The following is an 11,394-nucleotide window of genomic DNA, read 5'->3' as shown; positions in this document are numbered from 1 at the left end:
ATTTTTTTCCTTACAATATTCTACTCCAACTTCGAAACAGGGAAGCATTCGCCACATTTGTCTGGTTTTACTGGACCAAAATAATGTGTTCATTCCGTCGGTGTGTTCATGATGAGGCCACAAGTGGGATATTCATGTTTCCCTTCTCCGAAATCTGTGCTTCTATGGAACACACACACACGCGCAGCGAACGCGGGTGAAGCACATAAAACATATTTAGCTTATGGGCAGTGCATGTTGCAGTGCAGTATTATAATTTGCTCTTTTTTTTGTAAAGCAATAGTAAAAGGCATCTGCCAAAAGTGTTAATTCCTGGCTGAAGTTAATCCCTAGCCACGCGATGGCTTTCTTCTACGGTGTGTGGGAGGCGAGCGTGTAAATCACAACAGGTGGGCCGAACTTATGCGCAGGAAGCTTAGAAATGCCAAGTATAGAAGCGCCATGTTTGGCACACCGTATTGCGGACGGCGGACACCTTAGATGCAGCATGAAAAGGCAATCTTTCCCCTTGCCATGTCGTTTTTGATCAAGCTTTTAAGCGATCCTCCGATTGAATATTGCTGGCAACAATTCTGGTCGGATGTCTGGACATGGCTAGTGTAAATTATCAAATGAAACCAGTCGTGCAGTTAATTAAACGAGTGTTCGCATGCTACGGTAAGGCGCCTCCGATCGAATCGCCTGGATCATCATTAAACCCTTCTATCAATGAATAACTTTTGTGCCGTGGCAACAGAGAACCAACAATCAAAGCATCGAATTAGAGTGTAGAGAGCTTATTGGGGCAGTGCCGTAACCGAGGTCCTCCTGAGATCTGGATATCGAATCCCGTCTGGACTGTTGTCTCCCGAAACACCTCCGGCTTAATAGTTTCCGTAGGATTCTTGCGCCAAACTTATACATGATTTCTTTTCCTTTCGTTAAAGATGACCGAAGACTGACCGCAGATGAACAACTGCAGCTAGAAATCTCGAGTAGCTAAGGACAGCCAAAGTAGGAGCAATTTTTTTAAGCAAAACATCGTAATAATTCGTCCCGCGATCCCAAGCAACACACCCAGTATTTAATCCTCATCGGCAGCTGACCCTGAAGACTGAATAGCATCGAGCCGAAAAATGATGCGATGATTCCGTACCTCCAAAGGCAAGGCGAAGCTTAAAGAGTTCACCCCAGTTGCTTTCCTCCCTTCTGTAGCAGCTTCCAATCTGCGTCTGCTAATTGTTAGTTTGAATTGCCAAAATGTCGACGCCACTGCACCGCGTGGTCGTATGGGAGCATGAAATGTCCGACCAGTGCTCCTGGCTACCGTACAGCCCATCCGTAACCCAGCTGCTGGAACGAGCGTACACGAAGAATCTCACCCGAGTGCTGCTAAAGGATGCTGACCCGGCATTGGCGCTTTACGAGGTTGATCTGGTGCAGATGGTGCAGACGCAGCACGGTACGGTTAGTCTGCGCAATACAAGCGTCCGACGCTGCCTCTACCCACCGAATTCGCCCGCCGCAATGGGCATCAAATGGGAATGGTATGGGGCGAATCCGAAGATAGCATGGCATCGCTTTCCGCTCGACATTCAGTCGCTGATCGAGCAAGCGTGGTCTAAGGGTGAAACGCTGCTCGATCTGAACAACACAACGCTCAAAAAATCGATCCTGATCGATCTAGCTAGTATGAACCAGACCGTAAGCGGGAGACGCAATCCGATCGTGACGCCGATTCGGCGCAAAAATCAAGCACCGTATCCGTTGCTAAAGGTGACTCTTCCAACCGATACCATGCCCGGGATGAGTCAAAATAATGCGCATGCTAACGCGTCTAGGGGAAGCAATGTGTCGGGCGGTGCCAGCAACCAACAGGCGAGCAGTTCCGGTAGTCAACCGCAACACTCGGGCAAACTGACGCAGATATTGAACAACATTTTTGGCAGTAAATCACATTCGCAGACACAGAACGACTGTGCTCAGCAGCAACAACAGCAGCAGCAGCAGCAGCAGCAGCAGCAAGACCAACCACATACTCAGTCGCACGGATCGAAGCTTAGCACGGGACCACCGAACCCGAATCAGCTGGCGACGCAATCAACCGGCGGTCAAAAGCACCATCAGCACTCGCAACAATCAACGCAACGCAATCGGTATGCGTTTGCTTCCGGTCGTTCCTACCAGCACCAAAGTATTGCTACCGAAACGGCGGACCCGGCACGCATGCCGCAGCAACCGGAGCAGTCAAGAACATCCCACCGGCAACAGTTTGGTGGTGGTGGCGGTGGTAGCAGTGACGCAGCTAGCAGCCATAAAGCGCGGCGCCCAAGCGTGGACACCGTATCGACCTATCTGAGTCACGAAAGCCAAACGAGCAGTCGGCACCATCTTGATTCCTGGGAGTTTGACATGCTGAACAGCTCGATGGGCAGTGATGAGGTATTCATGCCAAGCAATTTCGGTCCATCGACGGATCAGCATTCGCTACGTCGCCATCCGATTGTGGGCCCGGCTGAGGATAGCTCATCGCTTCCGGATGATCTTTTGCAGCATAGCAAGCCGGATGCACGGTACCAACCGGCGACTGCTGAGACGTTCCCAGCACTGCTGTCTTTGATGAATGACAATGGGAATGGATTGCATGTGGTGGGTGTAACGAGAGAGTCGAAGGCGATTGCAAAGTACGTCCAGGTGGCGGACCCACCACGCTGGCCCCGTGCCCAACCGTGTCCGATGTGTATGGAAGAGCTGCGCCCCGGTGGTCAGAAGGTCAATGTGGCCCTGTCCCGATGTAAGCATCAGATGCATCTGGACTGTTTGAATCTGCTCCTGATAAAGCAACGGCGGTTAGCCACCTCACAGAAGGTATGTACCTCAAAAAACAGGTCCTCCGATAACACCATACTCAGCTGAACTTTACACATCCATCCACAGAATTACTACATCGAATGTCCGACCTGTATGTCGGTGTATGGCGTTAAGATTGGCAACCAACCGCCCGGTACGATGACCTATCAGCTGCTATCCGGTGGACTTCCGGGATATCCTCCGACAGGCATATACGAAATCACCTACAAGTAAGCATCCCACTCATAGCCCGTAGGTTTACGTAGTCGCTTACTGAGTTCGTCTTCTTCCCTACCCCTACAGTATCACCTCCGGCATACAGGGACCGTATCATCCGAACCCGGGCGCCGCCTTCTTTGCAGTAGGCTTTCCACGCAGATGCTACCTGCCGAACACGCTGCTCGGTACCAAGATCTTGTACTATCTGGATGTCGCGTTTCGGCGCGGTCTACTCTTCACCATCGGACGCTCGGTCACGACCGGCGTGGAGGATGTGGTGATGTGGACCAGCATCGAACACAAGTCACAGGTATCGATGTATCCCGATCCGCTCTACCTTGATCGCTGCCTGCAGCAACTTGTTCATCTCGGCGTAACTGATTGAGCTGTATATGAAGGTCCGCGTTGGATGCTCGTTTAGGGGAACTGTCGGTGTCTTGTCTTTATGGATATAGTGAAATGAAGGGGCAGCCTCGAATACTCGGCAAGTGCAATCGGCATTTAATGTAGTACAGTACAAGCACAGGAACACAGCCAGACCGATTTGTCTAGAATGACTGATTGTACAAATTTGATATGATGATAGAAACTGTTCTAATTTATCCTATCGGAATGACTGTTCGATAAAAGCTCGCAATAGTGTAATGATTTAAATGTTTGGCAATGAAAGTCCATCGTTTTTTTTTTACATAAAAATCTTTAAAACATGCATTTAAACGTTACGGAAAAGTATTATACAGCCCATTTCTTCTGTCGAATACGGCAACCCTCGTAAAGCAAAAGACATTCAGACTAATATGCGATAGCAGGGTATTACAATACGTAGCTGCAACCCAGTATTCGATATTTTAATGATGTGATAAAATGACTTTGCCTCATTATCGTCCCAACCAGCATACGTTAGGGGGAGAGGTTTCGCGTAACTTGTAAATGACAATCTGTGCTTTAACATCAAATGGCCATTTAGTGTAGTTTAAAAAAATTCGTATACTAAGCACACACACACACACACACATACACACACAGAGCTCTTCCAGGAAAGGTTCACACCGGTTCCGTATCCGTAATGCATACACATGCCAGGTGACAATTGTTAATGCAACTGTAAGTCTTCCTAGCTAAATGTTTGTTTTTTTTTTGTTTAAATCTAAAACTTTTGGTGTTTAATTTATGTTCCTTTATAGTAGTAATAGTTTGGTATGGTAAGTGTAGCGCAAAGAGAAAATTCTAATCCCAGTGGCGATGATAGGATTTGTAGGTAGTAGGGAGCCAGTAGGTAAGCCAGATGGAGTCGAAGCCATCGATGGGATGATTTGTGGAATGAAGTACGGCACCAAGATGAGTTAAGATGGCAGTGAAGTACAGGTGCGTTAGGTTTTAAAAATCGTAATGACATAGGAAGTTGTAAGTGCATCGATCGAATATTAGCGGAGAGTTATAAATAAAACGCATCAGCGATTCAGCATGTAACAATGTGGAGCGAAATAATGTTAGTCTCCGAAAATAAGCGCTACTTCGTGTAATCAGGAACGGATCATAGCATAAGAAACCAAGAATAAGATGCTCTCCGAAAGTGAGAGCCTAGGATCCTCGATCATTTAGAGCATCCCGAACTCCATAAGAGGTCTCGCATAATATCTCTTCTTGGCCTCTGGACGCTGGCCCGGTCCTCCAGACTTCTAATGGGCTTGATCCGCCTCTGTTAAGAGTGTTTCTTGATGGGATCGTAGCTTCCCAACTTCTCACTCTAGAATAATCACGCCTCTCAGTCGACAGCGCTATCTTGGGAACGTTTACAAGACATTGTTCTCTGACCACCGGCGACGACCAACTTTGCGCAGCACATCGTCGGAGGGCGTCAGAGGAACCGTTTCGACACTGTCAAGAACTGAAGCGCCTAGAGTTTCGCATGGGCGAACGCGTGCCCTTCTCGGCTCTTGGTTGAGAGGTTGAGCCCCCGCGTGGAAAGTGAAGCTAGCGGGTAACGAAAGACTCGTAAACCGTTTAGTGAGCAACGAGCGCGAGAAAGTGGGATGGCAATAGCTGTGGGGCGGGAAGGGTTAGAGTGCTTGAAAGGCGAAGGGAAAATATGACAAGTTAGGGCATGATGAAAGGGTAGCAACGAGAGATGGAAATAGAGAGAGCGCGAGAGAGAGAGAGAGAGGGAGGGAGCGCGAAATAGAAAGAGAGTGAGAGGGAGCGATGAAAAACGCGCGGCAGAATTAAGATGATGGGGAAAAACATGATCGAGAGCGAAACGTGCCTTTTTTGTCTCGGCCAAGCACAACGACGACGTCCCCGGCGGTCGTTTGTTTGAGCTCCGCAGGTCCGGAGGTATTCCACCCTCTATCAGTAGGCAACGGCAGTCGTTTGCTAAACACACAATAAGAAGAAAAGAAAAACCAGCTTTTAGTTAACCGATCCCCCCCCCCCCAACCTCCCTCCTCCCCACATTTCGGTGGGAGGATCGCGACTTCTGGTTAGAGTTTTTGCGGGAAAAGTTTTTGCCAAGTTGCTGTAGGGTGTCGCTTCTGGTGTCTGGTGTCAAGTGGATGTGATTAAAATGTGATCGGAGGTGCAATCGAGTGATAGGTAATGGCAGAATCATTACCCTAACCCTAAGTGCAGTGTTACAAGTGTGCCTCGTAATAATTTCTAGACCGAGTGCGCAGATATGTCAGGAGCAGTGCAGGAAGTAGCAATAACTCCCATAACTTCTACAGTAGCTTCAGATGCGCTTCGGGCCTTCTAACGCGTAGCGTTGAAGCTTATCTTCTTCGACAGTTCTTGTGCAAAACCTTGGTGTTTTCAGGACTCATGACTCAAATCAACAGTGCTCAGGAAGAAGATTTTAAAACGCTTCTCGATATAACTCTGCAACAATCAAAGAGCTCCAACAACTTGGTCGTATTTCGTCCACCAAGCAGCAAGCGAGAATCGGAGTTTGGCAAACAGTCTCAAGATCCAACATCCCCCCGGAAAGGTTCAGATTTCTTGCCGACGTCGAAGGGAGCAGTAGGTTTGTGGGCAAAACAAACGTTGCTCCGGTCGCGCAGCAAACACCGTACGGTTAATCTGATACATTGTTCCGCGGTAAGTTGATACCAGCGCGATCGCGCAAAGAACTGTTGTGGTTGGGGCTCTTGGGTACAACTTGCCGTGGCTGTTCAAGGGTTCCGGGCAGCAAGGGGCGCGTGCAACTTCAAAACCATGCGTTTTTCATTCGTATCCATCACCTTGACATGATATGGGAGCGGTGCCGTTGGGAGAAGGAAACGATAGGGGACGAACCTAGACGACGGTTACTGATGTCTCACCATACCCGCCGGATGCGAGCTAGAAAAAGAGTCTAGGGATTAAGTTACTACTGGGCGCAAGTTACTCTACTGGGTACGGACACACAATTGGAAGCAGTACGCGCCACGTTCTCGTATGCGAACAGAACACACACACATAAACCCATTCAGCAGATCTAGCGCACGTCCGGCGCGATGTGGAGCTATGTGGTCTAGGGAATCTTGGAAGATCGCGCTACCATAGCGGAGAGATGCGTAACCGCCATTTGCAAGCCGTTTAAGAGGAGTTTGTGTCCTCAATGAACAATGGATGCGGGAGGAAGCCATAATAATTGTTCAATGCTGTGGGATGTTTTTGTGTGGTTATCTCTCGTACGACCCACTCAGCTGGAGACATCGCCAAATGTTTAATAAGAGTTTTCGGCTTGTTCTGGGACAGCACTGTGAAAATTCTGAGAGTGACACACCTGGAAGTTAAAAATCCGAAGTACATTATATCCCTCAAGGTAGTGGAGATATTGTACAGATAAGGAATTCTTAATCCCCCCCGAGAGGGATTCGATCCTCGGTCCTATCGTGTGGAGATCGGCCATGCTAACGCACCTGCTACCGGACCGCTCTGTTACCTTGACGTTAAATCCAAAGTACTTTCTACCCTGAAGGAAGTAGAGATATTGGTTAGATAAGCTATTCTGCAGATAAGCAATACGTCTTAACGAAGCCTAACACAAGCCTGTGATTAACCCAGAACTCGACCACTAATACAGTTCCGAATCCACAAATCCCATGGACGTTTGTTGCAAATGAACGTCAACCGTTTCCCATATCTGGAACCTAATCCGGAGTGGTTGCGTGCGGGCCTTCCCCCCCCCCCCCCCCCCCCCTTTCCGCTACCTACCTGTACAGAGTACAAAGAAGCAAACGGAACAGCAAAAAAAAAGAGATAATTATTCTTCAATAATAATTTACCTTTTCCGAACTCTGCGCCCGAAGTTAGTAGCGTTGGTGTTGGTGTGCGGTATTTTGACAAATGCATTATTCATCACCGCATCGGTTGGTGCACTGAGTGCAGGCGGGTTTGACACCAACAACTGTCAACGCCGTCGACTCACCATCCTGCCTGGAGCTGCTGGTGGCACCAGATGTCGATGTCGCAGCAAGGTGATTCAGTTTTTTTTTTATCTCCAGTCGCAACCGAAGACATGCGTACTTGGGCGCTGGGAGGGCCAATCCGCTGTACCGATGGCAATCGGTCCAAACAAGGATAGGACCCTTTAAATGGTAGTGAACCGACCTCACGTACCACACCGCGATCCTCCATTGCTGATGAGCGAAATCCCTTCTTTTTGCGCAATATGAGACATGTGGCGCGTATGCGATCGCGATCGTAACGTAACTTGTTTCCAGCGTAAGGGCAATACAAATTTGTATCAATATATAGTCATTTTGACTGGCGGACTTACTAGGACTTTTGTGACTTCGATTGATGTGGGTCCTAAAGGTTTGTTGAATGTGCTCACCAGGTGAATATAGACAAAACATTCAATTTCTGAAGATTAACTTTCAGAACTACGAGGACTTTGAGACTTCAATAGATGTAGGTCCTACACTATTTTTATTGGACTTTAATGAATGTGCTCTCCAGATGACTTTGAATATCTGAAGCTTAACCTGCAGACATATTAGGACTTTGAGAGACTTCAACTGATGTAGGTCCTATACTATTTGAATTGGTCTTAAACTGCTCTTAATGGTGCTCACTAGATGACTATAGAAATATTATTCAATATCTGAAGATTGATTTTGAGACTTCAACTGATATAGGTCCTATATTATTTTTATTGGTCCTAAACCTTTCTTGGTTGTGCTCACTAAATGACTGCAGAAATACTAATAGATATGAGTCTTCCTTCCTTGAGACTTCAACTGATGTTGATCGATTCAATACAATTTTGTCTATTATTGTGCTCACTAAACGACTACATAAATGAAGATTGTACTTCGTTTCGAGCAGAAATTGAGCAATAAATTTGAAAGGAGCATTAGCTATCGACCCCGGACAACGATACCTCAGTGAACCATTCACCGTACACAATGTCCACAATTGACTGCAACAATGTTTGTTGTTTTCTAACCTACCATCTGTCGGCATAAACCGATCTGCCGTCCGTCAGCTCACGGTCAGGAAGTAACAACGCCATCGCCTTCACACCGTAAACTGTGTCTGTAACTGCAACGTGTTCCGTGCTCATTTGCGGTTTATTTTTACAGCACGATTTGCATTTGCCTGAACGATGTGTGTATATCACTCTTTTGAATGTGTGATGTAACTGTAGCTTATTTAATTTTATCGCTTTTTAAATGTATATTTGAGTGTGATTGATTGCGACACTAATTTAGCAATCGATTCGATAACAACAGATGTTTTGTCATAGCTCTTGTAAGGGCCCTTAGAAACATGGTTTATGTTTATTAGCATCGAGCATTTATTTCCCGGCAGAGGACCCGTCCTACGGTCCCCCGTCATTTGTAGAAACAGCTTACACGTGCGCCCTAAGCACGTGCCATTGGGCCCAGCATCAGCCACGGTAAAAGTGTATTTCGCTTGCCCACCCCGGTTACCGAGGCAGTACAATTGATGCGGGGCTTAAACGCTCGCTGCACCGTGGAACAAGTTTCTAGACAATTGCAAGGTTACTTTATGCCGCCACGGTTGAGGATCGTCGGCGATCATCGTGTGGCGGCCATAGGAAATGGACGCCAATCGATGTTCAGTCCTTCGGCAGGGAAAGCATGAGCACCGTCCGTTCCTGTTTACCTTGAACATCCGCCAGGCACAGACACGCCACAGTTCAAGGTTCCCGGCAAAAGATCAAGATTTTAATATCCGCGATATCACGACACACGAGCAGCAAATCGAGAGGGTTGTGCAAACAGTTGTCCAAAAGACAATCAAATATTGAACGCAATGATAAGCAGCACGGCGTTGACACGAATGCGTGCTCTAAAGTAAGCAGGGTGCATCGGGCAAGCACTGCGACCAGATCCGATGTCCGTGTGGTCGGTGCTGGCAGCGTGCATTGAAATGGTGGCGAGCCACCATTGACGCTTTGCCAAAAATGGATATAATCCATATTGCCTGACCCGTCAAGGCGCTGCTGGTGCTGCTGCCGCTTCCAGCCCGATACGTTTGCCTTGACATCTTAGCACAGACACGACAAAGCTGGTACCGTGGTATGGAGCAAGTGTGCGGTGGGGTTGATCGGCCAAGTAGCAGAAGCTGCTGATCGGAGACGACATTTGTGCGTAGATTGTTGAGGTTCCATTTCTTAATTACGGATATTTCTCTGGATATTTCTCTGGATAATAATGGAGGGATCTCTGGAGCCCTCCACAGCGTAGAAGGTCATCACCGATCCGTAATGCAGTAGTCCTCGTACGGTCATTTCCCCTAGCTATCTTTCCGGCATCTTTGGCTCTGGTTGACCGACTTGAGCAACATCTGTTAATGATTTGCACATCATCACGCGCTGTAGCGATCTTGTTGAAGATGCAGATATTGGTCGCCTGTTTTGATGCGGAAAAGGACTTTGAAAGTAGAGCACCCCGTTTGCTGGCACGACTGGACACTTGCTGGTGACCTCCGAATATCCGGCCGGAGAGGGCCTGCTGGTCGGTCGGACCCTCCGATTTCGGATTCCTGCAGCCGAAAGGCAAATCAGCAGACGTGGGGTGAGGCGTGGGGAACGGCGGTTCGTCGCATTGAGCGCACAAAACCTCCTTTACCCATGTATGGTACGAATGCCTTAAAAGGGAAGCGGTTTGCCTGAATCGTAATCGGTCTGGAAATCGGCGTCGAGCTGCTGTACGCTGCACTTAGCGCGGCTGTGTGTTGCTCTCGCTTTCACACGCCCGCGCGCCCCCCTCCCCCACCACCTCCGCGGTGATGCTCGGTACTCGGTATGTCTATATTACGCGACGTGCCGTGGTGGCCGACAGCAAAACCTTCTGTTCACGATAAAATGCCACCAGCACCAAGCGTCTTCACACCGCCCCTGAGTGAGGCTGCGATGGCGCCCGGGTCAGGTCCGTCAGCGTGCAGCACTGCTGCAGGGTCGCCGGCGGGGAACAGTATCGACAATGTGTCTGTTCTTTTTCTCCTCTCTCGCGCACCGATTATTCCGTCCGTCCGTTTACGCGAAATTAACACGGCCGTGCTGTGGAACGGCGTTCGTGAACGGTCGGAAGGTACTTCCCAGTTTGGCGTTGCTTTTGAATTGGTGGCCTTTTTTTTCTTGTTTGGGTTTTTGTTTTTGCTTCCCATTAAGGAAGTCTCTCCAACAGCGGAGGGAGATGTCGTTGAGAGCTAGCGGACAAAATGGGGATCGAGTCTTGGAAGCGCCCGTAAAGGACAACAGCTTCCAAATGGGTGGTTTGGTTCTCTTTTCTGCGCATGCTGTTTTGCACACCGCATCCTAGACGCATGTGACGACCTTGGGAAGGAGAAGAGATTTCTTTGATATAGTATCTGCAAGCCTCAAGAAATGCTTTCCTATGTTGAAGTTCCCCTAGCTATTAGTTTACTAGTTTCCAAAAGAGAGAACCGATGAAGGATCTAGAGTTCAGGAAACTCTCCAGAATATTCGACGTGTCCCAGATCTCGTTCTTCCAGATATTGCATCAAACAGATGCATTCCTTCGAAAGGAGACTCCGCTTGGCTGGCGTCCATGTCCGGACAGGTCATTTTAACCCTCAACAGTTCCATACCCCCCTACCCTTGAACCCTTCCAGCCATCCAGCGCTACTCGGCGATCCTCTTCTCGCATCATCCCCACCCTGGTGGCGCTCGCGTCCCAAGCGCGTACTCTTTCTTTCCCGTTTGCCGCTTATCGGCAGCACAGGGCGCCGGGCACCGCTTTGCCGTTGCTCTCCTCCCCGTACACCACCGTTGACCGTTGCTTTGTGGCGTCGTTTTTGGGCAGCAGAACGACCGGCCCCGAACCGGCGAGGTCGACCGCGGTTCGCTCGATCGAGCCCGGCTGCCAAGTC

General features: G+C 48.7%; 1 protein-coding gene across 3 annotated transcripts; it reads left to right on the top strand.

The window, feature by feature from the left end:
• The first annotated feature begins 152 nt into the window (after positions 1 to 152).
• LOC118503640 (protein deltex) lies at positions 153 to 4,518 on the top strand. Of its 3 annotated transcripts, none has more exons than XM_036037144.1 (4): positions 153 to 389; positions 927 to 2,847; positions 2,917 to 3,059; positions 3,133 to 4,518. In XM_036037144.1, the coding sequence occupies exons 2-4, from the start codon at positions 1,240 to 1,242 to the stop codon at positions 3,431 to 3,433; spliced, it is 2,052 nt and encodes a 683-aa protein (XP_035893037.1). In that variant the 5' UTR covers positions 153 to 389; positions 927 to 1,239; the 3' UTR covers positions 3,434 to 4,518. The 3 variants fall into 3 exon arrangements, with proteins under 3 accessions (XP_035893037.1, XP_035893046.1, XP_035893056.1); XM_036037153.1 differs by having other exon boundaries at positions 153 to 657; positions 3,133 to 4,385; XM_036037163.1 differs by having other exon boundaries at positions 153 to 657; positions 737 to 2,847; positions 3,133 to 4,385.
• The last annotated feature ends 6,876 nt before the right edge of the window (positions 4,519 to 11,394 follow it).

This window comes from Anopheles stephensi, chromosome X, assembly GCF_013141755.1.
Source record: "Anopheles stephensi strain Indian chromosome X, UCI_ANSTEP_V1.0, whole genome shotgun sequence".
Classification (NCBI taxonomy): domain Eukaryota; kingdom Metazoa; phylum Arthropoda; class Insecta; order Diptera; family Culicidae; genus Anopheles; species Anopheles stephensi.
This window is presented reverse-complemented; position numbering and strand designations above follow the sequence as displayed.

What these genes read in the sequence shown, in the direction of transcription:
- LOC118503640 (XM_036037144.1), top strand. Translation starts at nt 1,240, where the DNA reads ATGTCGACGCCACTGCACCGCGTGGTCGTATGGGAGCATGAAATGTCC. An exon ending in GGTTAGCCACCTCACAGAAG is followed by an intron (nt 2,848 to 2,916) that starts GTATGTACCTCA and finishes ATCCATCCACAG; the next exon opens with AATTACTACATCGAATGTCC. An exon ending in ATATACGAAATCACCTACAA is followed by an intron (nt 3,060 to 3,132) that starts GTAAGCATCCCA and finishes CTACCCCTACAG; the next exon opens with TATCACCTCCGGCATACAGG.